The sequence below is a fragment of the Peromyscus leucopus genome, chromosome 3, assembly GCF_004664715.2.
Source record: "Peromyscus leucopus breed LL Stock chromosome 3, UCI_PerLeu_2.1, whole genome shotgun sequence".
NCBI classification, from domain to species: Eukaryota; Metazoa; Chordata; class Mammalia; order Rodentia; family Cricetidae; genus Peromyscus; species Peromyscus leucopus.
The window spans coordinates 142,784,331-142,806,137 of NC_051065.1; the positions used below are offsets into that span (position 1 = coordinate 142,784,331).

General features: G+C 47.3%; 1 protein-coding gene across 1 annotated transcript; it reads left to right on the forward strand.

Annotated features, from left to right (window-relative positions):
- Positions 1-4,270: 4,270 nt before the first annotated feature.
- On the forward strand, positions 4,271-20,451 carry Itfg2 (integrin alpha FG-GAP repeat containing 2). The gene is made up of 12 exons (XM_028881513.2): positions 4,271-4,806; positions 11,245-11,340; positions 14,316-14,357; positions 14,507-14,675; positions 15,899-16,038; positions 16,442-16,590; positions 16,979-17,076; positions 17,166-17,219; positions 17,362-17,453; positions 18,406-18,523; positions 19,594-19,767; positions 19,843-20,451. Exons 1-12 carry the CDS (start codon positions 4,711-4,713, stop codon positions 19,944-19,946), a joined length of 1,332 nt encoding a protein of 443 aa, XP_028737346.1. The 5' UTR covers positions 4,271-4,710; the 3' UTR covers positions 19,947-20,451.
- The last annotated feature ends 1,356 nt before the right edge of the window (positions 20,452-21,807 follow it).

The window sequence follows — 21,807 nt, forward strand, 5'->3', positions numbered from 1 at the left end:
GTGTAAGTCTAGGCTTGGGCTTGAGTTTTATGTTTGGTTCCTTTGGGTATTTCTAACTTTGACTCTTGCCTTTGCTCTCAGTGACAATACCAAGCAAGTCCTTGCTAAATCCTAAGAACTTAACAGAGTAAGCTTTGACCTATACCAAGGACTCTTATGATCTTTGATCCAACTGCCCTAAGAAAGAGGCATATTGGTGGAAGTATTAAGGCAACTCTGCATAGTTAAAAGGGAGGTTTATTCTGTGAGTTAACTTACAATTAAAGGGATAGGTTACAGGGTCTGGGAAAGGTGTGGTGCAGACCAATGGTGTTTTCTTGAGAACTCTGCTCTATCTACTTCCACTGTCCAGGATCCAGGAACCAAGAGAGCCTGCACGTCCAGATCTCAGGTCTTAATGGCTCCTCTCTTGGCCCCGCTTTGTAGGCATGACGGTTACCGGAAGCCTCAATGGTGGTAGTACTTCCAGGACAAAGCTGGAACAGCTACCCACTCCAGAGGCGTAGCCCATTTTACAGATGAGGAAACTCAACCAAGGCTTTGGGAACAGCTCAGTCACTGGACTACTTACTGCAAAAGTGAGGACCTGTCGAAAGCTAGGTGCTGGGCCTAGAGACAGCAAGGTAGTTAGGAGCACTTGCTCTTAGAGAGGCCCCAGCTTTGGTTCCCAAACCCCACCCAGGCAGCTCCCAGCTGTCTAACTAGTTCAAAGAGGATCCAGTACCTCTTGTGCTCTCCACAGGCACTGCACACTGTATACATGTGGAGACTCAGGCACTCAAACATTTTTTAAAGATTTATTTTTATAGCAGGCATGGTAGCACACACCTTTAATCCCAACACTCAGGAGGAGGCAAAGGCAAGGGGAATCCCTGAGTTCAAGACCAGCCTGGTCTACATAGTGACTCCAGGGGCATATAGTAAGATAGTCATTGAAAACTAATTATATATGTGTGAATTGCATGTATCTATGTGTACAATACTCATGGATGACGGAAGAGGGTATCAAATCCCCTGGAACCAGAGGTAGTTGTCAGCCCTCACCATGTGGGTGCCAAGAGCAGCAAGTGCTCCCAACCTCCAGCTCCAGGGGACCCAGTGCCCTCTTCTAGCTTACACCGTCACCTGTACACACACGACATACACTCAGTGACAAAACACGTAAGACTTAGCAGGCATGAAGCACTGGGTCGGATTCCTAACACCACATGAACCTTGAATGATGGTACACATTAGTAATCCTAGCACTTGGGAGGTATAGGCAGAGGGATCAAGAGTTCAAGGTTATCTTCAGCCACTTTGGTTCAAGACCAGCCTGAGCTATGTGAGACCCTGTCTCCAAAAAAGTTTGCAAGAGTCAGACATTTGTACTTGAAGATGAGTTCTCTGAACTAGCCCAAACTATGAGGTTATGTGATTCAGGGCAAGTCTTAAGCCTCTACAATGCATGGATAAAAAGCATCCCAAATTCTGTTCATGTCTGAAAGTTCCTTGAGATTCCAAGAATTTAAAATTTGACTGTACTTTCATAGAGCAGTAGAGATGGAAAAGTCCTAGCATTTTGTAACATTAAAACTGTCTAGTGAAGATGTTTTGATAACGTGATTAAGTCTTTATGGCTAAAAATAATGCTACATCCTGAACTCTGTTGGGTCATTGCTCATGTCTTCTGGACACTTGGGCCTTGCTTATCCACACTTCAGCATTTATGCAGGGACATGCTCAGATTAGAAAGTCCAGCAGCAACTGATATTCTGGGCTATTAATGCACATTCTCTATTCTGAGAATAAGCTAAAATGGAGTTCTGTAAATTATACTGCCTAAGTCTTTCCAGTCTCCAGCCTATGAAATGTCTTCCCCTACATGTCTTTCCCTCTCCATCTGCACTACTAACCTCTTTAAAAAGGCACTTTTACCCCTCCTGCACTATATACTGTTTCGTCCCTCCACTTTGAGAGGCTTCCTGTCCCATTCAGGCCAAAGACGAGAGTCCCTGCCATGGTGTCCCACAAAGCCCACAAGGCCTGATGCTTGGTGGACCTGTGGCACCCCCCTGAGAGTACTTCAAGTTGTGTGTCCCATTTCAAATTGAAGGACAAGAGAATGGCAACAACACTAAGAACTAGAAAAATAGTTTCACAAGGAAATGGTTGCTGGGAGAGGGATCCAGCTGCTTAGCTATGCAGGGTCCAGTCACAAGTTCCCTTGTGATGAACAGTGTATTCAAAGGATGTGGGTATGCAAAGATTTGGGCTAGCGATGGTTCAGTGAGTAAATGCTTGCACAAGCATGAAGACCTGCTTTAAGACCCCCAGAACCCATAAAAATTGTGCATCATAATGCATACCTGTAACTGAGGAGCGAGGTGGCACAGTTCACTGGCCAGCCAGAAGACCTGAAGTAGTAGCTCCATATAGTGAGAAACCATGTCTCAAGATGGAGAAGCAATTGGGGAAGACATTTCAAAATCAACCCCTGGCTTTCACGTGTGTCCACATCGTCAAGTACACCCACACATACAAGTGCACAGACACATAACACAATAGTTACACCCTGTCTTTTAGGGACGGACTTTACTTTCTAACTTGATTTGGCTCTCTTGAGTGGCAGAAGGTATGGCATGCAAGTTGTGAATGACATGATGATAACTACAAACAGCTGGACACTGCCACTGAAAATTCCAGAAGTCCAAATGAGGGAGAGAATTGTGTAGTACTGAGTCAGGAAGTGATTTCAAGGAATTGGGTCAGAGTAGGGTGTACAGTGGGAGAAGTGGGCTGGTGCTCTTCTATTCTGCCCTAAGAATTTATTAATATGTTTATCTTATAATTTTATTCAGAAAGGAAATAGTAAAGTACAACAAAGCATAAATTACTTATATTCTGGCACAAACACTTCAAAGTTGGTTTTGTCTTCTCCTTAAACCCTAATAGGAAGTTTAGAGGTTGAGCAGGATGGCGAGAGTAGACAGCAGGTGGGTGAACCTACAGCGCCTCCGTGAGAAACCAAGAGTTTGGAGCACCAGGCACACCTGTGTGACCCAGACCTTCCCGTGGATCTAGCCACCCCACAACTCACCACCCATAGGAGCTGGCAACCACTTACCGAGGAGTGAATCTGCAGTCCCCAGTACTGATCTGACTGCCTCCTGTTTGCTTTTCCCCTTTGTTTTTTCAGCTGTCAGATTCACTGAAACCAATCCCATCATTTTCCCTCTCCTAGGGTAGAAAGGTCTCACCCTCAGCCTTTCCCCACCATCTTCAACATAGAAAGTAGGACCATCTCTCTGGTCCAACATACCCTAAGTGTGTCTTTGTGTAAATCAGCCTGAGCATGCACATTTAAAACTTAAAAAATTGAGACAGCCTCATGTGTTTCAGGTTGGCTTCAGACTCTGTGAAGATAACTCCGAACTTCTGATCTCCTGCCCCTACCCCGAGTGCCAGAAAGGTTGTTATTTTGTTTTTGAGACAGGGTCTCTTGTAACCAAGGCTGGCATAGAACTAGTTCAAGGCTGACTTTGACATCTTGATCCTCCTGCCTACTCCTCCCACGGGCTGGAATTACAGGCAAGAACTACCACATCTAGCTTAGCACTCTTGTCTCAACGAGTCCCCTCCAAAGAATAGCAGGGCCCGACTCAACAGGGAAAGTATCCAAAAGCAGCCAGTCATGAGAGTGAGGATCCCACCTAAACTAGAATAAGGCCACTTGGAAGAGGCAGCTCTGTGCTGGTGGTGGGGGCTACACCATACAGCCAATCCAGAATCCCAGTAGCCTTCACTTTCCTAGGAACTCCAACAGCAATCCAGAATCCCAGTAGCCTTCACTTTCCTAGGAACTCCAACAGTGACAGCAAAGCTAGTATTTTGGGTCAAACATCTTGGTTTGAGTCTCACGTCTGCCGCTTTATCTAAGTTACTCAATCTTGCTGAACATGTTTTCCTCATGTGAGGAAACAAAGTTTACATAGTTGTGTTGATTCTATTAAATACATGAAGTGTGCTTTGCAGTGGGTTTTTTCACTGCTGCCTACAAAGTACACAGCATAAAAAATTGTTTTTAATTATAATCCAGGATATATATGCAAATATAAACAACTGAAACAAAACTTTCACAAAATAATACTATATGTACTACTAGGGTCTTTTTCTATTCATATTTTTAAATGTTTTGTGATGGCTGTCGTGCTGCATGTAATCTGCATCACGTGGGTGTCTGAGAAGCCAGAAGAGGGCGGCTGGCTTCCGATCCCATGAAACTGGAATTACTGATGGGTGCGAGTGCCATATCGGGACTGAGAATCGATCTTGGGTCCTCTGCAAGAGCAGCAAGTGCTCTTAATTGCTGAGCTCTTTCTGGCCTCTTAATTTTTTTAATGTGGGTTACAATCCACTACGTTGTGTTGACAACTTCAATTGGGTAATTTCATAAAAGAACTGTTGGGAAATATAAAATTGTTAATTACGACAGCTATTAATACGACCTGCTGACGGTTTGACTCCTCTGAGTCAAGCCCCAGGGCTCAGGTCGGCTCGTGGCACGGAAGGCCCGCCTCCTCCCCTAAGGTTAGACGAAGAAAGCCGGAACTGGAGGCTCAGGCGGTGACGCAGACTTCCGGTTTGGTGGCCTGAACGCTCGCGCAGCTGTCGTGAGGACTCGGGGGTCGTTTACCCCGGTGGCCCGGCACCTCAGCTCTCAAGAGCGCCATGAGGTCGGTTAGCTACGTGCAGCGCGTGGCCCTGGATTTCAGCGGGAGCCTTTTCCCGCACGCCATCTGCCTCGGAGACGTCGATAACGACACAGTGAGTGCATGCGCACTGCAAATGACTGCATTTGGGCGGGGCGAGAGGTGGGAAGCGCCATGTAGTGCGCGTGCGCACTGGAGCCAACATGGCGTTTGAAAGAAATCTTCATCGTCAGTTCCAGTCCTTGAACAACACTGCTCGCGGCGTAACTGGGCTAGAACCTCTGGAATAGTTCTTCTTTATTTTTCAGTTTTAAAATTTACGTGTAGAATGTTTTGCCTGCATGTACGTCTATGTGCCACGTGTGTGCAGTGCCGGTGGAGACCAGAAGAGGAACATTGAATGCCCTAGAAGTGGAGTTACAGACAACTCTGAGCTGCCACGTGGGTGCTGGGAATTGAACCCTATTCCTCTGGAAGAGCAGCCAGTGTCTTAACCGCTGAGTCATCTCTCCAGCCATTTATTATTATTATTATTATTAATAATAATAATAATAATTGTAATGGATAGTTGGTCCTCTTGCCCAGTTCAGTGGCTTAGCTTATCTTGTAAAGCAGTGGTCAGGTTTCCTGTATTATTGCTTCCCCGAGTCCAAATACCCTTTCAAATTCTTCACCCTTCAAAGCCCAATTTGTTGTTGTTGTTTTGTTTTGTTTTTGGAGACAGGGTTTCTTTGCAACAGCCCTCGTTTTATGGAAAGGCTTTGTAGACCAGGTGGCCTTGAACTCACAGAAATCCGCCTTCCTCCGCCTCTCAAGGGCGGAGATTAAACACCTGCACCACCACCACTGCCCGGCACCCCAATTTTTTTTTTAAACCTGTAAATTTCACTTAATAATATCGCGCTACCAATGGCTTTGCCCCTCCCATCCCCTATGCTACCAGGCTTGCGCACTTGCTGCTCTTGCCCTTGGCGCCCGCACTGGAATCGACCAGTAGTCTTCTCTGTTGCCGCCAGTCGGCCGCAGATACCCCACAGTCTTGATCATGTCGGGCTTATACTGTGCCTACCCAGAAGAGACTCAGGTGTCTGACTTTGTAGTGCTACTTCGTTGCTGAATTACAAAAGCACTCTTTTCTTTCCTAGGCAGTTGTTCCTTTTTAGATTCAGCAGGTGAAGCGAATCGTTTCACATCCAGGCATACAGTGAAAGATCTGGAACTGTTAGTGTTTTCAGTGTTAGCAGCCGTCCCAGTCCCAGTGTTACGTGTCCAGGATTCACCAGACCACATAGGAAATATTTCAAGAGGAAAGAAATGGGTCTGTACTGAACATGCTCAGATTTCATTTATTGACACCATTACCTAAACAGTACGGCATAGCAACTACAGCCCTACTGAAGGGAATGCTTTTGAGGAGTGCATTGTTGGGTTACTTTGTAGTCCTAACATCATAGTGTGTGCTTATACAAACCTGTATGGTATTTATCCTGACATATGGAGCCCAGCATTGACCAAACTATATGCAGCACAGGTCTGTATTCATATAGCCCTCGAGATAATTTAAAATATATGGTAGCAGCCTGAGGATGTAGCTACTTGCCTAACCGTGAACAAAGCCCTGAATTGAATTCTTGATACCACAGAAATAAATAAAAGAGTAGGAATTAAGTTGGGCATGATGGCACCCTCTTTTAGTCCCAAAATTTGGGAGGCAGAGGCAGGCTGATCTCTGAGTTCAAGGCCAGCCTGCTTGACACATCAAGTTCCAGGACAGCCAGAGAAACTCTGGCTCAAAAAAAGTAAAATGTCCAAGGGGTTATGTCCAAACACTACTCTATGATTACAGAGTTCCTGTAACCACGCCCCACAGATACAGAGGTTCAACTCTCATTTATGTGTCCTTACTTTTCTTACTTACATTGTGAGCGCCATTACTATAAATTCCATAAAGATGGAATGTGTGTGTGTGTGTGTGTGTGTGTGTGTGTGTGTGTGCGCGCGCGTGCGTGCGTGCGCGTGCGTGCGCGCGCGCCTGAAACCGAAGAAATGGTTGTGAGCTGACATGTGGATGCTGGGAACCAAAAGTGGTTTTCTGCAGGAGTAGCGAGTGCTTTAAACCACTAGGCCTCGTCATCTCCCATGCTCAATAATTTTAAAATTGTATTTACTTATTTGCACGTGTGAGTGACAGAGTGAGTGCACACACGTGCCGCAGTGCACATACAGAAGTCAAAGGACAACTTGCAGGAGTTAGTTCTCACATCTACTATATGGATGCTGCCCAGGTACCAAACTCAGGTTTTTAATATAAAATTGTTAGGAAAGGCAAGTGTGAAAAACAAAATCTTGTATGATGGAGGTGCTGGTTATAGTGTCTTTTTTTAAAAAAAGACAAAGCAAATGTGATTGTTCCACAGCCATGTGTTCCACAGCTTTGTGTGTTCTTGGGGGGAAGATGGAAGAAGTTGAAAAGGTTAACTAGTTAGCAAATGATCAGCTCTAGTACATGACTGTAGGTAAACAATTATGGGGGGGGGTGTAGCCCAGTAGTAGGGCACTTGTCTGGAATGTGTGAGGCCCTGCATTCCTTTCCCACCACCATTCCAAAAAAACGAACAAAGAAAGAGAAGAAAATCGCTGCTAAGCATGGTGGTACACATCTGTAATTTCAGCACTCAGAAGGGAGAGAGGCAGGACATCATTCATTGCAAGTCTGTGGCCACCTTGATCTGCCTAGCAGATTCCAGGCCATCCAGGACTACATAGTGAAATGCTGTCTCAAAACTACCAATAAAACATGGTTTGTGTGCTAGGCAGTGGTGGTGCACACCTTTAATCCCAGCACCCAGGAGGCAGGGGAGGTGGATCTCTGAGTTTGAAGCCAGGCTGGTCTACAGAGTGAGTGCCAGGACAGCCAGGGCTACACAGAGAAACCCTGTCTCGGGGGAGGGGGGGACACACACACATGGTTTGTGGTCCCCAAACATTTGGAGCTTTGGGGGTGGAGACAGATTGATTTCAACTCGATAAACCCTTAGCCTAAAGGTCTCCAAACCTGATTTATTTCCTGCGGAGGTTGAGGGGAAGCCGGAACTAAAGCATGCTTTTGGACCGCCCACAGAAGCATGGCTGGACGTGGCCCAGCAAGCCTTTGGGAGGCTGAAGCAGATCACAGAGAGATTATACCTTCTCACTCAGCATTCCTGAACATGGTGGACCTTCCCTCTGGGGTCCTTTAGTGTCACCGTGTGACCTGGTGAGGCCAGAGCTAAGCTGTCAGAGCAGCAGATCTGATGAGAAGCATTCAAGGGCTAGAAAGCAGACAGCCACCCTGGAAATGTCCTCTCCCACATGTTGCCTCCAGCTGCCTGAGTCACATCTGCTTGCTCAGTGTACTTACTGTGCTGTTTTATGATTCCTTTTCTGTGTCTGTGGCTCTGCAAAACAGAGGCCCTGCTCAACAAGGGGGCTGCCTGGAAACTGGGAGGAGGGCTGACTGAGCATTTTCTCTCATTTCTACGTTTTCTTTCTTTGATAAAGTCTCACAGTGTACCTACCCCAGGCTGGTCTGGAATTTGCAGTCCTCCCCTCCTTCCTCCACTCCTGGGTGCTGGGATTATAGGCATGCACACCATTGTAGGCTCCTCTCAGCATTTGATACATGAAAAATGTAAGCAAGGACAGCAGATAAAGGCGCTTACCACCAAGTCTGGTGACCTGAGTGTGATCTCTAGGACCCACATAGTAGAAGGAGAGAGCTGACACTTACAAGTTGTCCTGTACACACACACCACATGGCACCTATATGTATGTGCATGGACGGATGGACACACACACACACACACACACACACACACACACGTAAATAAATACGTAAATAAATGTCTGTAATTTTAAAAATATTTGTTTTGGAAGCACAAAGACAATTTTATTAGAACTTAAAAGAAAAACCTGGCAGGCACACTGTCAAACATCAGCAGCTGCCTGAGGTGAGGAAGGGAAAGGCCATGCCATTTTATCTGGACACGAGGTCAGACACGTGACACACAAGCAACTGCATGGTGAGAGGGGAGCTTTAGAGAAAAATCGAGGAAGCCTGAGATGCCTTTTAAAAGCTCCAAGTATTAGGGAAAGCATGCACAGAGAAGACAGAAAGGCAAGGAAAAGTCGCACTTTTCTGAATAATCCAGAGAAGCAGGCAGACTTACAACCCTACATGGATATGGCCCGAAAGTTTCTGCCTTCAAATTTTTAAGAAAAGTGTAATCAAGGTTGGAGAGGTGGCTTGGCAAAGAGTACTGGTTGCTCCTCCAGAGGACCCCAGTTTTAGTCCCAGCACTCAAGGGACAGCACTCACAGCTGTCTGTAACTCCAGTTCCAGGGGCTCTGACACCCTCTTCTGACCTCTGAGAACACCAGGCGTGCACATGGTGCACAGACGTACATTGCAGGCAAAACACCCATATACATAAAATAAAAATAAATCTTTTAGAGAGAGAAACCAGGTGTGGTGGGGTACACCTTTAATCCTGGCACTCAGGAGGCAGAAGCGGCCCATCTCTGTGAGTTCAAGGCCAGCCTGGTCTACAGAGTGAGTTCCGTAACAGCCAGGGCTACACAGAAACCCTGTCTCCAAACATGGAAGAGAGTGAGAGGAAGGAGTGGAAATGGCATCGTGAGGATCGGTGTTAGAGTCCAGCAGTTGCGCTCTGACCCTACACTGTGGATCCACTCTCCATGGTGTCTGCAAAAGTTCTCTCGGGGGCTGGCTGTAGTTGAGACCTCAGCTGTGGGGCTTTGTAAAAAAGCAGAATATATGCTTCTATAACCAGATATTCCCTTTTTTGTTTTCCTTTTTGTATAACTTTGCACAAAACTCCCATAACTATTAAAAATACATCTTTAAAAGTCAAATAATTACGTCAATCCCAGTTTGTCTCAAATTTCTTCTGTTTGTTTGTTTGTTTTCTGTGGGGGGGGTCCTCAAATTGCTGGTCTCAAATAGCTGGCTCTAACAGATCCATGTCACACCACATGATCTCTCTCTCTCTCTCTCTCTCTCTCTCTCTCTCTCTCTCTCTTTTGGGTTTTTTTTTTGTTTGTTTGTTTGGTTGGTTTTTTGGTTTTTCCAGACAGGATTTTTCTGTGTAGTTTTGGTGCCTGTCCTGGAACTCACTCTGTAGACCAGGTTGGCCTCAGACTCGTAGAGATCCGACTGGCTCTGCCTCCCGAGTGCTGGGATTAAAGGTGTGTGCCACCACCGCCCAGCCTGTTGTTGATCTCTTAAAAATCTAATTTTAACTTTCTCTTTGGGAGAGACATTCATTGTCTTCTTCTTCCCAAGAGAAGACAGGAAACTGTAGAAGCTGGGGTTGGGGTCACCTGGTAATCATGAGGAACTCCCCAAATGGATTAGCAGTGGTGGGGGAGAGGCTCTGTGGAGGGACCCTCCCTTCCTCAGAGCCAGGATGCTGACACCAGCAATACTTCAGGCCCGGTCGGTCCCTCAAACAGGTCCATTCCTCTGTGTTCCCATACACATGAAAATCATTAAAACTGAGGGGTCTTGTGAGAAGAGATGGGGCCCTGGGAACTGGCTTTGTATTTTTGACCTCTGACAAAGTAGGAGGTCTGAAGTAATATTCTTCCAAAGTTCACTATTGGACTGTTTTCAAAACATGTCCCATTTGTAATGGACAAGTGAGAGTAGCCAAGGCCAGGCATTTGGACAGAGAGCTGTGCCGATAGCTGACCCACCCGAATCACTGCTCTTGTGTAGAGCCTTTCCTTTGCGCACACATGGAAGTGAGTTCTGGGAAACAATGGCTGCCTTGGTCCCAAAAGATTTGTTTGTTGTTGGGTTCCTTTTGCTTAACTGTGCTAGGCAACTGCTCTGCTCCTGAGCCACCCCCAGCACCCAGGCAACCAGTCTCAGAAGACTTTTTCTTTTTCCTGAAACATGTTCTTACTGTGTAACCCAGGTTGCCTTGAACTTGCTATCAGTCTCTTGGCTTCAGTCTCCTGAGTGCAGATCACAGGCAGATCTACCATACCTCTCAATGCCTTCTTTTTTAAAGGCAGTGTCCAGGCTGGCCTTAAATTCGCTATGTACCTGGGGAATGACCTCAAACTTCTGACACTGTGCCTTCACCTCCCATGCTGAGATGACTGGTGTGTGCCATGATGCCTGTTTTATCTTGTTTTCGTTTTGTTTTTTGAGACACTATGTGGCCCTGAATGTCCTGAAACAGTCTATAGACCAGACTGGCCTTGAACTCACAGTAATCCTCCTGCCTCTGCCTCTGAAGTACAGGGTGGGATCAAAGGGCATGCCACCACACCCAGCAACCATGCCTCATTTTTTGTGGTGCTGGGGATAGGACCCAGGGCCTCAGGCATTTTAGGCAAAGCACATTATCAACCCAGATATTCCTGCAGCCCATCAAAGTTTTTTTCATAATGTTATGGTTTTTCCAAAAACAAACTAAGCTGATAAGGGGTTACTGAGGTTCACTAGAATCCCTTCCTAACATTGCTCTCTCTCCATTTGCAGTTAAATGAACTGGTAGTGGGAGACACCAGTGGGAAACTGTCTGTGTATAAGAATGATGACAGCCGGCCATGGCTCACCTGCTCCTGCCAGGGAATGGTCAGTATTCATCTCTGCAGGGCTTGGGAAGGAGCTAGCATGCCTTTGTGTTGGACTGCCGAGGAGTCCCACAAGGAATTCCCTAGCCACTCAGCCCAGTCACCACTCAGAGTTTGTTTGACGGTGGGAGGTGGGGGGTTAACCTCAGGAATTGCTCTCATCTGTCCCCCTTTCAAGTCTCCCACAAGACTTGATCTTAGTTGGCTTTCTGTTGCTGTGATAAAGGTCATATACAACTGAATCTCTATTTCATATTCTTGCGGCCTGCAGCACAAAAATAACTTGGGGAGGAAGGAGCATATTTCAGCCTACAGCTTATAGTCTGTCTTGAAGTCGGAAGTCAGGGCAGGATCTCAAGACAGGAACCTGGAAGCAAGAACTCAAGGAGAACATGAAGCTGCTTACTGGCCTGCTTTCTTATACAACCCAGAACCACCTGCCCAGGGCTGGCCCTGCCACATCAGCCATTAATCAAGAAATTGCCTACAAGCAATCTAATGGAGGCACGTTCTCAACTGAGGTTTCTCTTCCCATGTAACTCTAGCTTGTGTCAATTTGAAGAGGAAAAAAGGACAACTATATTGTCCTTTATATTGTAGAATGAACTTGCTGCTTTATGGAGGCTGCCTAAGATTGTGTGATTGTATGCAGTGCAGTCATGCATGGGTTAATAGCAAGGATGCGGTCTGAGAAATGCATCATTAGGTGACCACCACAGCACTTATATAAGCTAAGACAGTCACTGCGTTTCCTTAGTTCTGTGAGGTGGGGTCTTGCTTTATAGCTCAGGCTGGCTTCAGACTTTCAGTCCTCCTGCCTCAGCCTCTTAATTGACACCCAACTATGTGATGGGACCTTATAGGTATACCATAGTATATGTGACGTGCTGTTGACTGAGATGTCCCTATGCAGTATGTGACTGTATAATCAAAAATGGGGATGATAATTGGAATAATCTAGAAGTATGATAACCAGGCTATTTTCCTGTTTGGTGGGGTTTTTTTTTGCGGGGGAGGCCTTATAAGACATGGTTTTGCTATATAGCCCTGGCTAGCCTGGAATTCATGACAGTTTTTCTGCCTCAGCCTCCTGAGTGCTGGAAGAGTATAGGTGTGCACCACACAGCTAGATTTTGTTTTTCCTTTTTCAGACCTAAGTCTGAATTTTTATCTACTTGGGTCTTCCTATTGCTGTATGAATAAACCAAACTATATAACTCTCTTGTATAATATTAGAGGGACCAGCCTTAATATTATACATCCCAGGGGCTCAGGAGAGAGAACTACTAACAACAAGGACTATTTTCAGGAAATAGAATCTCAGCACACCGAGCTCTATAGTTCACTTGCTTTAATTCCTCTGGCATAACATCCTATATATACAGCTTCAGTTCTGTTCTCGTGCCTAGCTCCTTTCTTGCCTGAATTCTCTTTGTTTATCTACTGTTCCCTCTTAAGTTCTATCTTAATTCTCTCGTCTTACTTAATTCTGCCTCATCTAGGTCCTTTTCACCTTGTTCTTACCCGGCTAGGGCTTTCCCATCTGACTCTTTCTCATCTTCCATCTTGTTCGTCTAGTCCTCTCTTCTAGCCCTTCAATCTAGTTCTTTCCCATCTCAGTTTGTTCCTCTCAAGTTCTTACCCATCTAGTTCTCCCATTCTCTTTTCTCTTCTCTGTCCCCCACGTACCCTGGGAGTCCTGGTATATATACACTTACAAGCAGTATTCCCTTAGCAGTGCAAAGCCAGGCTTCCAGGGTCAAACAGAGGGGTGATAAGAATCACATAGGGAGGCAATAACTGTTAATTATCATTTGCAATCCCAAAGGGAAGTGACCAATGGGAAAATAAATTAACTAAAGGCTAAATTCAGGTAATATCTAAGAAGAGGGCTCTTATGTGCTCAACTATAATCTTAAACGTGATTAGTAGAAAATGTTAAGAATCTATAAGTTGCTAGGTCAATGGGAGAAAATAAAACTGTCTTCTTTATTCCTGTGGCTCCTATCTATCCAAGCTATCTGCCATTTTTTCTGCAGGGTGGGGGAAAGTGTGCTCAGTTGCTAGGCAACCTGTGTACAGCTAGATGCCTCTGGTGATAGTTAAAGGGAGATCTGGAACTAGAGGTAAGGTTTGGGAAAGGAGGAAGTAAAGCTTAATTAGCACATCCGCCAGGCCTTCTCAAACAGATAGCCTGGATGCTTAAGTCTGTTCTTAGAAAGTACAGAGGTATCTCTGCTAAGGTACTTTCCTCCCTCTGGGGATGGACCTGGCCGGATGCTGCCAATGATGATAATTACAGGGAGGCTTGAACCGGGGTTCTGGCTGAGCATAGCTGTAAGTGCAGAGGGTTATCTAAATATTCCCAGAAGTGGTTAGGTAAGGAGTTAAAGGTCTATAAAGCTAGTAAGGCTGTAAGAAAGGAGGGTCTGAGCTAAATTGTGTAAAGCTATTACTTAACATCCACCTGACCTAGGTGGTGTTTCCTTGTGGAATTTACCTTAAATTAGGAGACTTTCATGTGGACTGTTATTACTGCTAGTCCTTGAAAGTGGCTAAGGGAGATATCTGATTCCAGAGAAAGCCTTTCCTGAGGCTGCTCTCCAAATACCTGGAATGTGTATGTCCAGAGAGTGATCAGTCCACACTGTTAGCCCTTCTTAGGGAAAAGTCAATTGGGAAAGCTATGAAGGCACACATGATTTTCATAACAGAATACAGCTGATATATAACAAGCCAAGTAACACCAAAAGCTCCTTGGAATTTGGCTTCCTCTGGAGGAATTCCCTGATCCCTCCAGGTTGTGACTTTGCCATAACCAGCTGAGTTCTTATGATATATTCCTGTGCCCGCAGCATAACTCAATGTGTTTATTAATAAAGACTATTCACATAGGTCACATGACACAAGCTTTTGGTGATTAGGAAGGAATGGTCTCTCGTGGTGCCGCCATCAGTCTCCCTTTCTTTCTTGCAGTTGACTTGTGTTGGCGTCGGAGATGTGTGTAATAAAGGAAAGGTAAGGACTCGGGGCATCTTGGGCTAAGGTGGAACTCCAAGTCCTCACCTCCATTGTGACTCCCTGGGAATGTCAGCTCTGGCCCTTGAGATCTGCTCATCAGCCTCCCTCCCCAACCTGTGTATCTCTCCTGTACCTCTCTCTCCCAGAACCTGGTGGTGGCAGTCAGTGCAGAAGGCTGGCTTCACTTATTTGACCTGACATCCACCAAGGCTCTAGATGCTTCTGGGCACCATGAAACTCTTGGAGAGGAGCAGCGTCCAGTCTTCAAGCAGCACATCCCAGCCAACACCAAGGTCATGCTGATCAGCGACATCGGTGAGCATGAGCAGCTAAAGAGCAGGGGCCTAGGGCTGGTGCTGAGGAACTGGGCTGAGGGAGAGAGCTGGGTCCGTTTTGTACGTTTGTTTTGTGTTTACTTTTTCTCTTTTTATTTTGTTTTACTTTATTTTCATTGGTTGTATGTTTGATGCATAGTTACTGAGCTCCTGCTATGAACTAGGAACTATTCTATGCTCCAGAATTACAGAAGTGAATAAAGCAAACAAAAATATCATACCATCTTAGATCTTACTAGGAAGAGACAGAATAAATTTTATAAAAAAATTAAATAATGAGGCTGGGAATTTGGCTCAGGATTAGAACACTTATCCAGCATATACCAGGCCTGAGTTCAATCCCAGCCAAAAATCAGTCAATCAACACTATATTAGAAGGTAGTAAGTGCTGGGGATAAAACAAATCAGAGGGCTGAAGATAACAAGGTAGAGACAGCAGTTTTAGAGATTTATTTGTATTTAACAATATGTAGGTTTGTGTGTGAGTGTATGCACATAAGTGAAGGTCAAATCTCCTGTAGTTGGAGTTACAGGAAGTTGCGAACCACTTGACGTGGGTATTCTGAACCTAACTAGGATCCTCTAGAAGAGCAGCAAGTACTCTTAACTGCTGAGTCAGACCCAAGAGGTAGCAATTTTAAATGGAGTTGTCAGAGATTTTTTTTTATTTTCATTTTTATTTTTTTATTTTTTTGGTTTTTCGAGACAGGGTTTCTCTGCTAAATAGTCCTGGCTGTCCTGGAACTCACTCTGTAGACCAGGCTGGCCTTGAACTCAGAGATCTGAGTGTTGGGATTAAAGGCTTGCGTCACCACCTCCCGGTGTCAGGGTCATTCTTGCTGGAAGGTGGCACTTGGTAAAGAGCTGAAAGTGTCAGGAGAGTGAGCTGTAGAGACATGGGGCTGCTGACTGACCAGAAGCTGTCTAGGTAGTAGGTGTGGGGTGGGTCAAGGTGCTATGCCATGGATATAGGAAGCAGAGAACAGAGATGACAGGCCCTGTGTGGCATTTGAGTGAGAAACTGCATGGGCACAAGGCCAAGCAGGGATGGGCAATAACCACAGGATGTGGTAAATGGCCCCGAAGACTGACGTGAGCTGCACTCAACTGAAAGTGCCGGGAATGTTGGCTATGGAGAGGTAGCCATGGCCCAAGCTGACCAGTTCAGGCTTGGCTCCCAACCCTTTGTTTCTGTGCCTACAGATGGAGATGGGTGTTACGAGTTGGTGGTGGGATACACAGACCGTGTGGTACGAGCCTTCCGCTGGGAAGAGATGGCTGAGGGGCCTGAACACCTGACAGGGCAGCTGGTGTCCCTCAAGAAGTGGATGCTGGAAGGTCAGGTGAGAAGCAGAGCTTGGGGACCTAAGAGCCCCAGTGAACAGGAAAGGCCTCCCAGAGGCTTGTAGAAAGTGGAGCCCATCTGGGAGGAAAGGAAAATGTCCTTGCTGAGAGAGATCCAGGTCATTTCCAGGGAAGGTCCCAGTGGAGTTCTGGTAACAGGTAGAGTGCAAAGAGTGGTGCAGAATTCAGTACGTGAAGGTGTGTGCTGTGAGCCAGGTCTGGAGCCAGTGGGGCACACAGCAGAAAGCAGTGGTCCATGAGGGGATGGTGCCAGACAAGACTCACGAACCTTAGAACTCCTCCGTCCCCATCCAGCTGGAGGGTAATTCTCAGAAGCCCTGCCCTTGTCTCCCCTGGTTCTGGTGACGGTCTCCCTTCCTTCCTGATGTGTCCCTGGTGCAGGTAGACAGTCTCTCTGTGACCCCGGGGCCTCTGGGTGTGCCTGAGCTGGTCGTGTCGCAGCCAGGGTGTGCTTATGCGGTTCTGCTGTGCACCTGGAACAAGGACACTGGCTCCCCTCCTGCCTCCGAGGAGGCCACAGGAGACAGCAGGTAAGGGTGGGGGGGGGTGCACCCGAGCAGGGACAGGGTGACATGGCGGTGAGGCAGGTCTGCAGGCGCCAGGGCTCCATCATCTAAGCTGCAGCCCAAGCACTTGACCCCATTAGAGAAGACTGTCTCGGACCGGGAGTCCTGGGCTTTATTAACCTTACAGCATCTGAGCACCGTGAACCCGTCTTTGTGGAGATTCCAGTCATTGATTCTGGACTCAGGACTCCCGCCTGGCAGCCCCATCACCTTCCTTCCATCTGCTGCATGAGTCGGAAAGGGTCAGAGGTGGGCTTCCGAAATGGAAGCCCCTGCAGTGGTGGTGGGTAGAAAGGGCCTGGAGAACTCCGCTCCCTTGGCTTCCCAGTGACCCAGGCTCCTTTACCCACAGGGAAACCCCAGCTGCTCGGGACATAGTGCTGCACCAGACATCTGGCCGGATCCACAACAAGAATGTCTCCACTCACCTGATTGGCAACATCAAACAAGGTAAGGGAGGAAGGAGCTGAAGAACAAGACAGTGCTGGGAGAAAAGAGGCCCAGGGCTCTGCCCTCATTCCTTCTCCATCGCCCCACAGGTCATAACCCTGAAACTGGTAACTCAGGCCTCTTTGCCCTGTGCACCCTAGATGGTGAGTAGTCCTGGGCTGGGTGAGGTGAGTGTCTGCCTAAGGGGGTCTGCTCAAAGGCCCAGCACACACACATACTCACACCACCACCACCACCCCACACACATGTACACAGCCCACACACGTGCCACCTCTCTTCCTACAGGGACGCTAAAGCTGATGCAAGAAGCAGATAAGCTGTTGTGGTCTGTACAGGTGGATCACCAGCTCTTCGCCCTGGAGAAGCTGGATGTCACGGTGAGTGGACTTTTTCCCTTTTTGAGTTTTGCCTGTATATATGTATGTGTGCCTGGTGCCCACAGAGGCCAGAAAAGGACATCTGATCCCCTGGAACTGCAGTTACAGATGGTTGTTAGCCACTTTGTAGGTGCTGGGAATCAAACCCAGGTGCTCCAGAAAGGAACCAGTGTTCTTAATTGCTGAGCCATCATTCCAGCCCCACAAGAAGACATTTAAATGCAGCCGTTCTCACATCCTAGTCAACAGCAAGCCTTTATCTTAGACCTGAAACAAGTGTGTCCCTCTATTTACACTCAAGTATATCCTTATGGCCCAGACCTTAATACTTCTCTATGAGGCTACTAGAAAATCATTCTCATGCCTTTCAGCCAAAATAATAGCCCTAAAGAAAGCAGGCTGTAGGTCTAGAATTGGGCTATTAGTCATGAATATAGCTGTATCTTGTGGGGGGGTTTTCTTGTCCATGAGTCTATTTGTTATCATGGTAGCCCTCAGCTGACAGATGGACCTACTTTGGTCACGCTACCATGGTATGTGCTGGATGGTTTTGACTAGTAGAACAGACCCCTGTCTGTGACCCTGGGCAAGTGGCTTTTTCCCTCTAAGAAGAAATTTTCCAGTATAAAACTGAGAATAATGTCTGCATCATAGTGTTGCTTTGAATGTTAGCAAAGTAGATTACTGAGTGCCCTGTTGAGCACTTGGCGCATGGAAGAGATACCCCAATTTACAGTTTGCCACCCAGAGTCCAGCTCTGGGTCCTTCCTATCTCACTGCCCCGTCCCAGCATCAGATCTTCTGTTCTTTTCCAACACAGGATTTTCCTATGTGCTGTGGAGCCCAGACTGGCCTCTGCCTCCCAAGCCCTGAAATGACAGGTGTGTGCCACTACATCTGACTAGGAATTAGCCCCTGACCCTTCTGGCACCCTGTCTTTGACCTTTTTCAGGGCAATGGGCTTGAGGAGGTGGTGGCATGTGCCTGGGATGGGCAGACATATATCATCGATCACAACCGCACCGTGGTCCGCTTCCAAGTGGATGAAAATATCCGTGCCTTCTGTGCAGGTGGGACAGCGGCCTCTAAGCTCAGCTACTCAAGCTAGTAAATGTGCTGGCAAGTGACTGACCGTTCCCATTCAGTGTAGCCCGATAGACATCTTCACACCCGAATGGCTTCCTTCGCTTTCATTGGTGGGTGATGGGTATCCCGCTGCCATCTTGACAGGTTGTTTTTCAATTTGGAAGGGAAATTTTATTTGTTTTTATGTGTCTGAGTGTTTGCCTGAGTGTATGCCTATGTACCATGCCTGGGCAGTGCCCACAGAAGCCAGAAGAGGGCATCATGTCCCCAGGGCTGGCTTTACAGACAGCTGGGTGTTAGGAACTGAACCTGGTCTTCCGAAAGAGGAGCCAGTGTACTGAGCTGTCTCGCCAGCCCCATCGTGGCAGTTTGGAATGAGACGTAAAGCACAGTGAGAGCTCCATCTCAAAATCTGTAAAACTGGGATGACTGTGGGAGAGTGTTTCCAGCTGAGCATGCCAGGCTGAAGAAAACGCTTCAGAGTAATCTCTGTAGTCCTGAACTGGGGACTTTGGGAAGCTGTGGTAGCTATTTGGGTGACAGGGATAGAGCTGGCTACTAAAATGGCAATGGGCTGACAGTATAGCCTGGTGGTAGAGCCTTGGCTGGCATGTACAAAGCTGTGGGCTCAGTCTCCAGGATCCCAAAATAAATGGAAGGAGCTGGAAAACAGCCCAGATACCTGAAAGATTGCTGTGTGCTTTGGAAGAAAGAGACAGGCCAAGAAAAGCCTTTCTCTCCAGCTACTTTGTTAACCTGCCCCTTGCATTAGCAGGGCTGTCTCTCTTCCTCCAGACTATCGCTGAGATGAGAAGACCTACAAATACATCTTTTGGGGTGCTGACTGTGTCTTTTCCATAGCTAGGATGCACTATATGTTTTACCATTTTATGTATTATGCTGAGTTCTTCACAGAGAAGAAATAGGAAAAGGCTTTTGTTGACTGATATTTGTGGAGAGTTAGTACTGCTGCCTCTGATGTCTTCTTGTCCTTGGCCTCCTCCCGACACCAGGACTAAGTCTTGACCTTTGACTTCTTGCCCCCATCTCCCAGGCCAGTATGCCTGCAAAGACGGCCGCAACAGCCCCTGCTTGGTATATGTGACTTTCAATCAGAAGATCTACGTGTACTGGGATGTGCAGCTGGAGCGGATGGAGTCCACTAATCTGCTGAAGCTGCTGGAGGCTGAGCCAGAGTACCACAGCCTACTGCAGGAGCTGGGTGTGGGTGAGTGTCAACAAAGCCAGTGGCCCTGCACCCCGAGGCCCAACAGCCTCTCACCAGTCTCTTCCTGGCCTTCAGATCCTGATGACCTCCCTGCAGTCTGTACCCTGCTTCACCAGACTCTCTACCACCCGGACCAGCCACCGCAGTGCACCCCCTCAGGCTGCCAGGACCCCACATAGCTGGGCTTGGCCAGTTAGCTGGTGAAGGATCCTTGATCTTGGCGGGATGGGGAGTGTATGTTACAGTGGAGCAGGACGTGACTCTCGACATGGAAGGATGGCGGCACCCCTGAGAGCCTTTGATGAATGCCCCATGGTCACCACCTGGATCCCAGGATCCCAGGCTTGTAAATCACCCGGACCCCTGTGCTTCCCTCCTCCTGTCCTTACTCTCACTGCGGAAAACAGACCCGTTTGTGAGAAAAGGCAGCAAACCTGTTCCACAGTGCCAACACCTGACAGGACACCAGGCTTCAGGCCTGAGGGACTAGGGGAGCAGCGGAGGTGAGCCCCACCCCTCCTGCTCCCTCCCGCTGAGTGCCGACTTCACAGCTTAGCTCCAGGCAGCTGACAGCAGTAATTATTACAGGAAGGGCAGTGTTTGTTTAAGGGCATCTTTCAGGACATGTTCCTGTCTCATCTTCCTGTGTTCTTCCAGTTGTTGAAGCAACTAGGTCAGAGCTTTCTCATTTTGTCATTGTCTCTCTCTCTCTCTCTGGTTTTGGTGGTGATGGTGGTTGGTTGGTTTTTGTTTGTTTGTTTATTTTTTGTTTGTGTTTGTGTGTGTGTGTGTGTGTGTGTGTGTGTGTGTGTGTGTTCAGAAGCCCAAGGCCTTGCACATGCTAGCCAAGCACTTTGTTATTCAGCTGCACCTCGGCCCTGCCATATTCTAAAGTTTTGTTTTTTTTGTTTTTTGGGTTTTTTTTTTTTTTGGTTTTTTGAGACAGGGTTTCTCTGTGTAGCTTTGCGCCTTTCCCTGAACTCACTCTGTAGCCCAGGCTGGCCTCGAACTCACAGAGATCCGCCTGACTCTGCCTCCTGAGTGCTGGGATTACAGGCGTGTGCCACCACCTCCTGAGCAGCATTTTTTTTTACATATATATAATTTATTTTTATTTTATGTTCACTGGTGTTTTGTCATGTATGTCGGGGTAAAGGTGTCCGATCTTGGAACTGGAGTTACAGACAGGTGTGAGCTGCCATGTGGGTGCTGGAATTGAACCTGTTACATGGGTGCTGGGCTTGAATTCGGGGTCTCGTGCTTGCATGGCAAGTGCTCTTCTCTTCCCCACTAAGTCATCTCCCCAACCCTCAGGGCTTCTGAACTAAACGAAATGGAGTACAATAAAATGGAGGGTGTTAGCGTCCATTGCTCAAATGGAGGTGAACACTGATTTGTACAATTGCATGTGTATTTGTGCAGCACATACAGTGTGATTTGTCCTTCACAAGCCGGTATTCCAGCTTGGGAGAGGGACTCCATTCACACTTTCCCTGTGGGTCTGAGGGCAGAGGCACTGTGGTTAGGAGATTCCTGGAGGTAAGAGGAAGAGACCAGAGAAGAACATGGCTTAGAGAACCAGTGTTTATTCTAATGCAAAAGCAGGCTGAGGGCCTGCCCTGGGCCAGGTCTGCCATTACAGCAGCAGTAGGAGGCAGACTGGGGAAGGAGCATAGGTCTCGAAGCAAGGTGATGAGGGTCAGGATGAGACCGCGTACCGTGGCACTTACACTAAGCTGGCCTGCTCTTGAAAGTAAAGAAAGTGAGGCTGTGTCCTGGTTCCTCTTTGGTCTCTTAGGCTTAGTATTTAGTTCCCATGTAAGGGACCCGGTTCCCTAGTTCGGGTTAGGTATACCATTGTCTCTCTTCCTCTAACCATGATTTGAGAGTCATCCCAGCCAGAAAGACGCTCAGACATCTGCAGCCCAGAAAAGACAATGACGGAGAGCGCTCAGCTCAGGGACTGGACCTTCCTAGACTAACAGTCCTACTCACTTGTCACTCCCACCCAACTCGAAGCAGATGGGTGCAGGTGCCAGG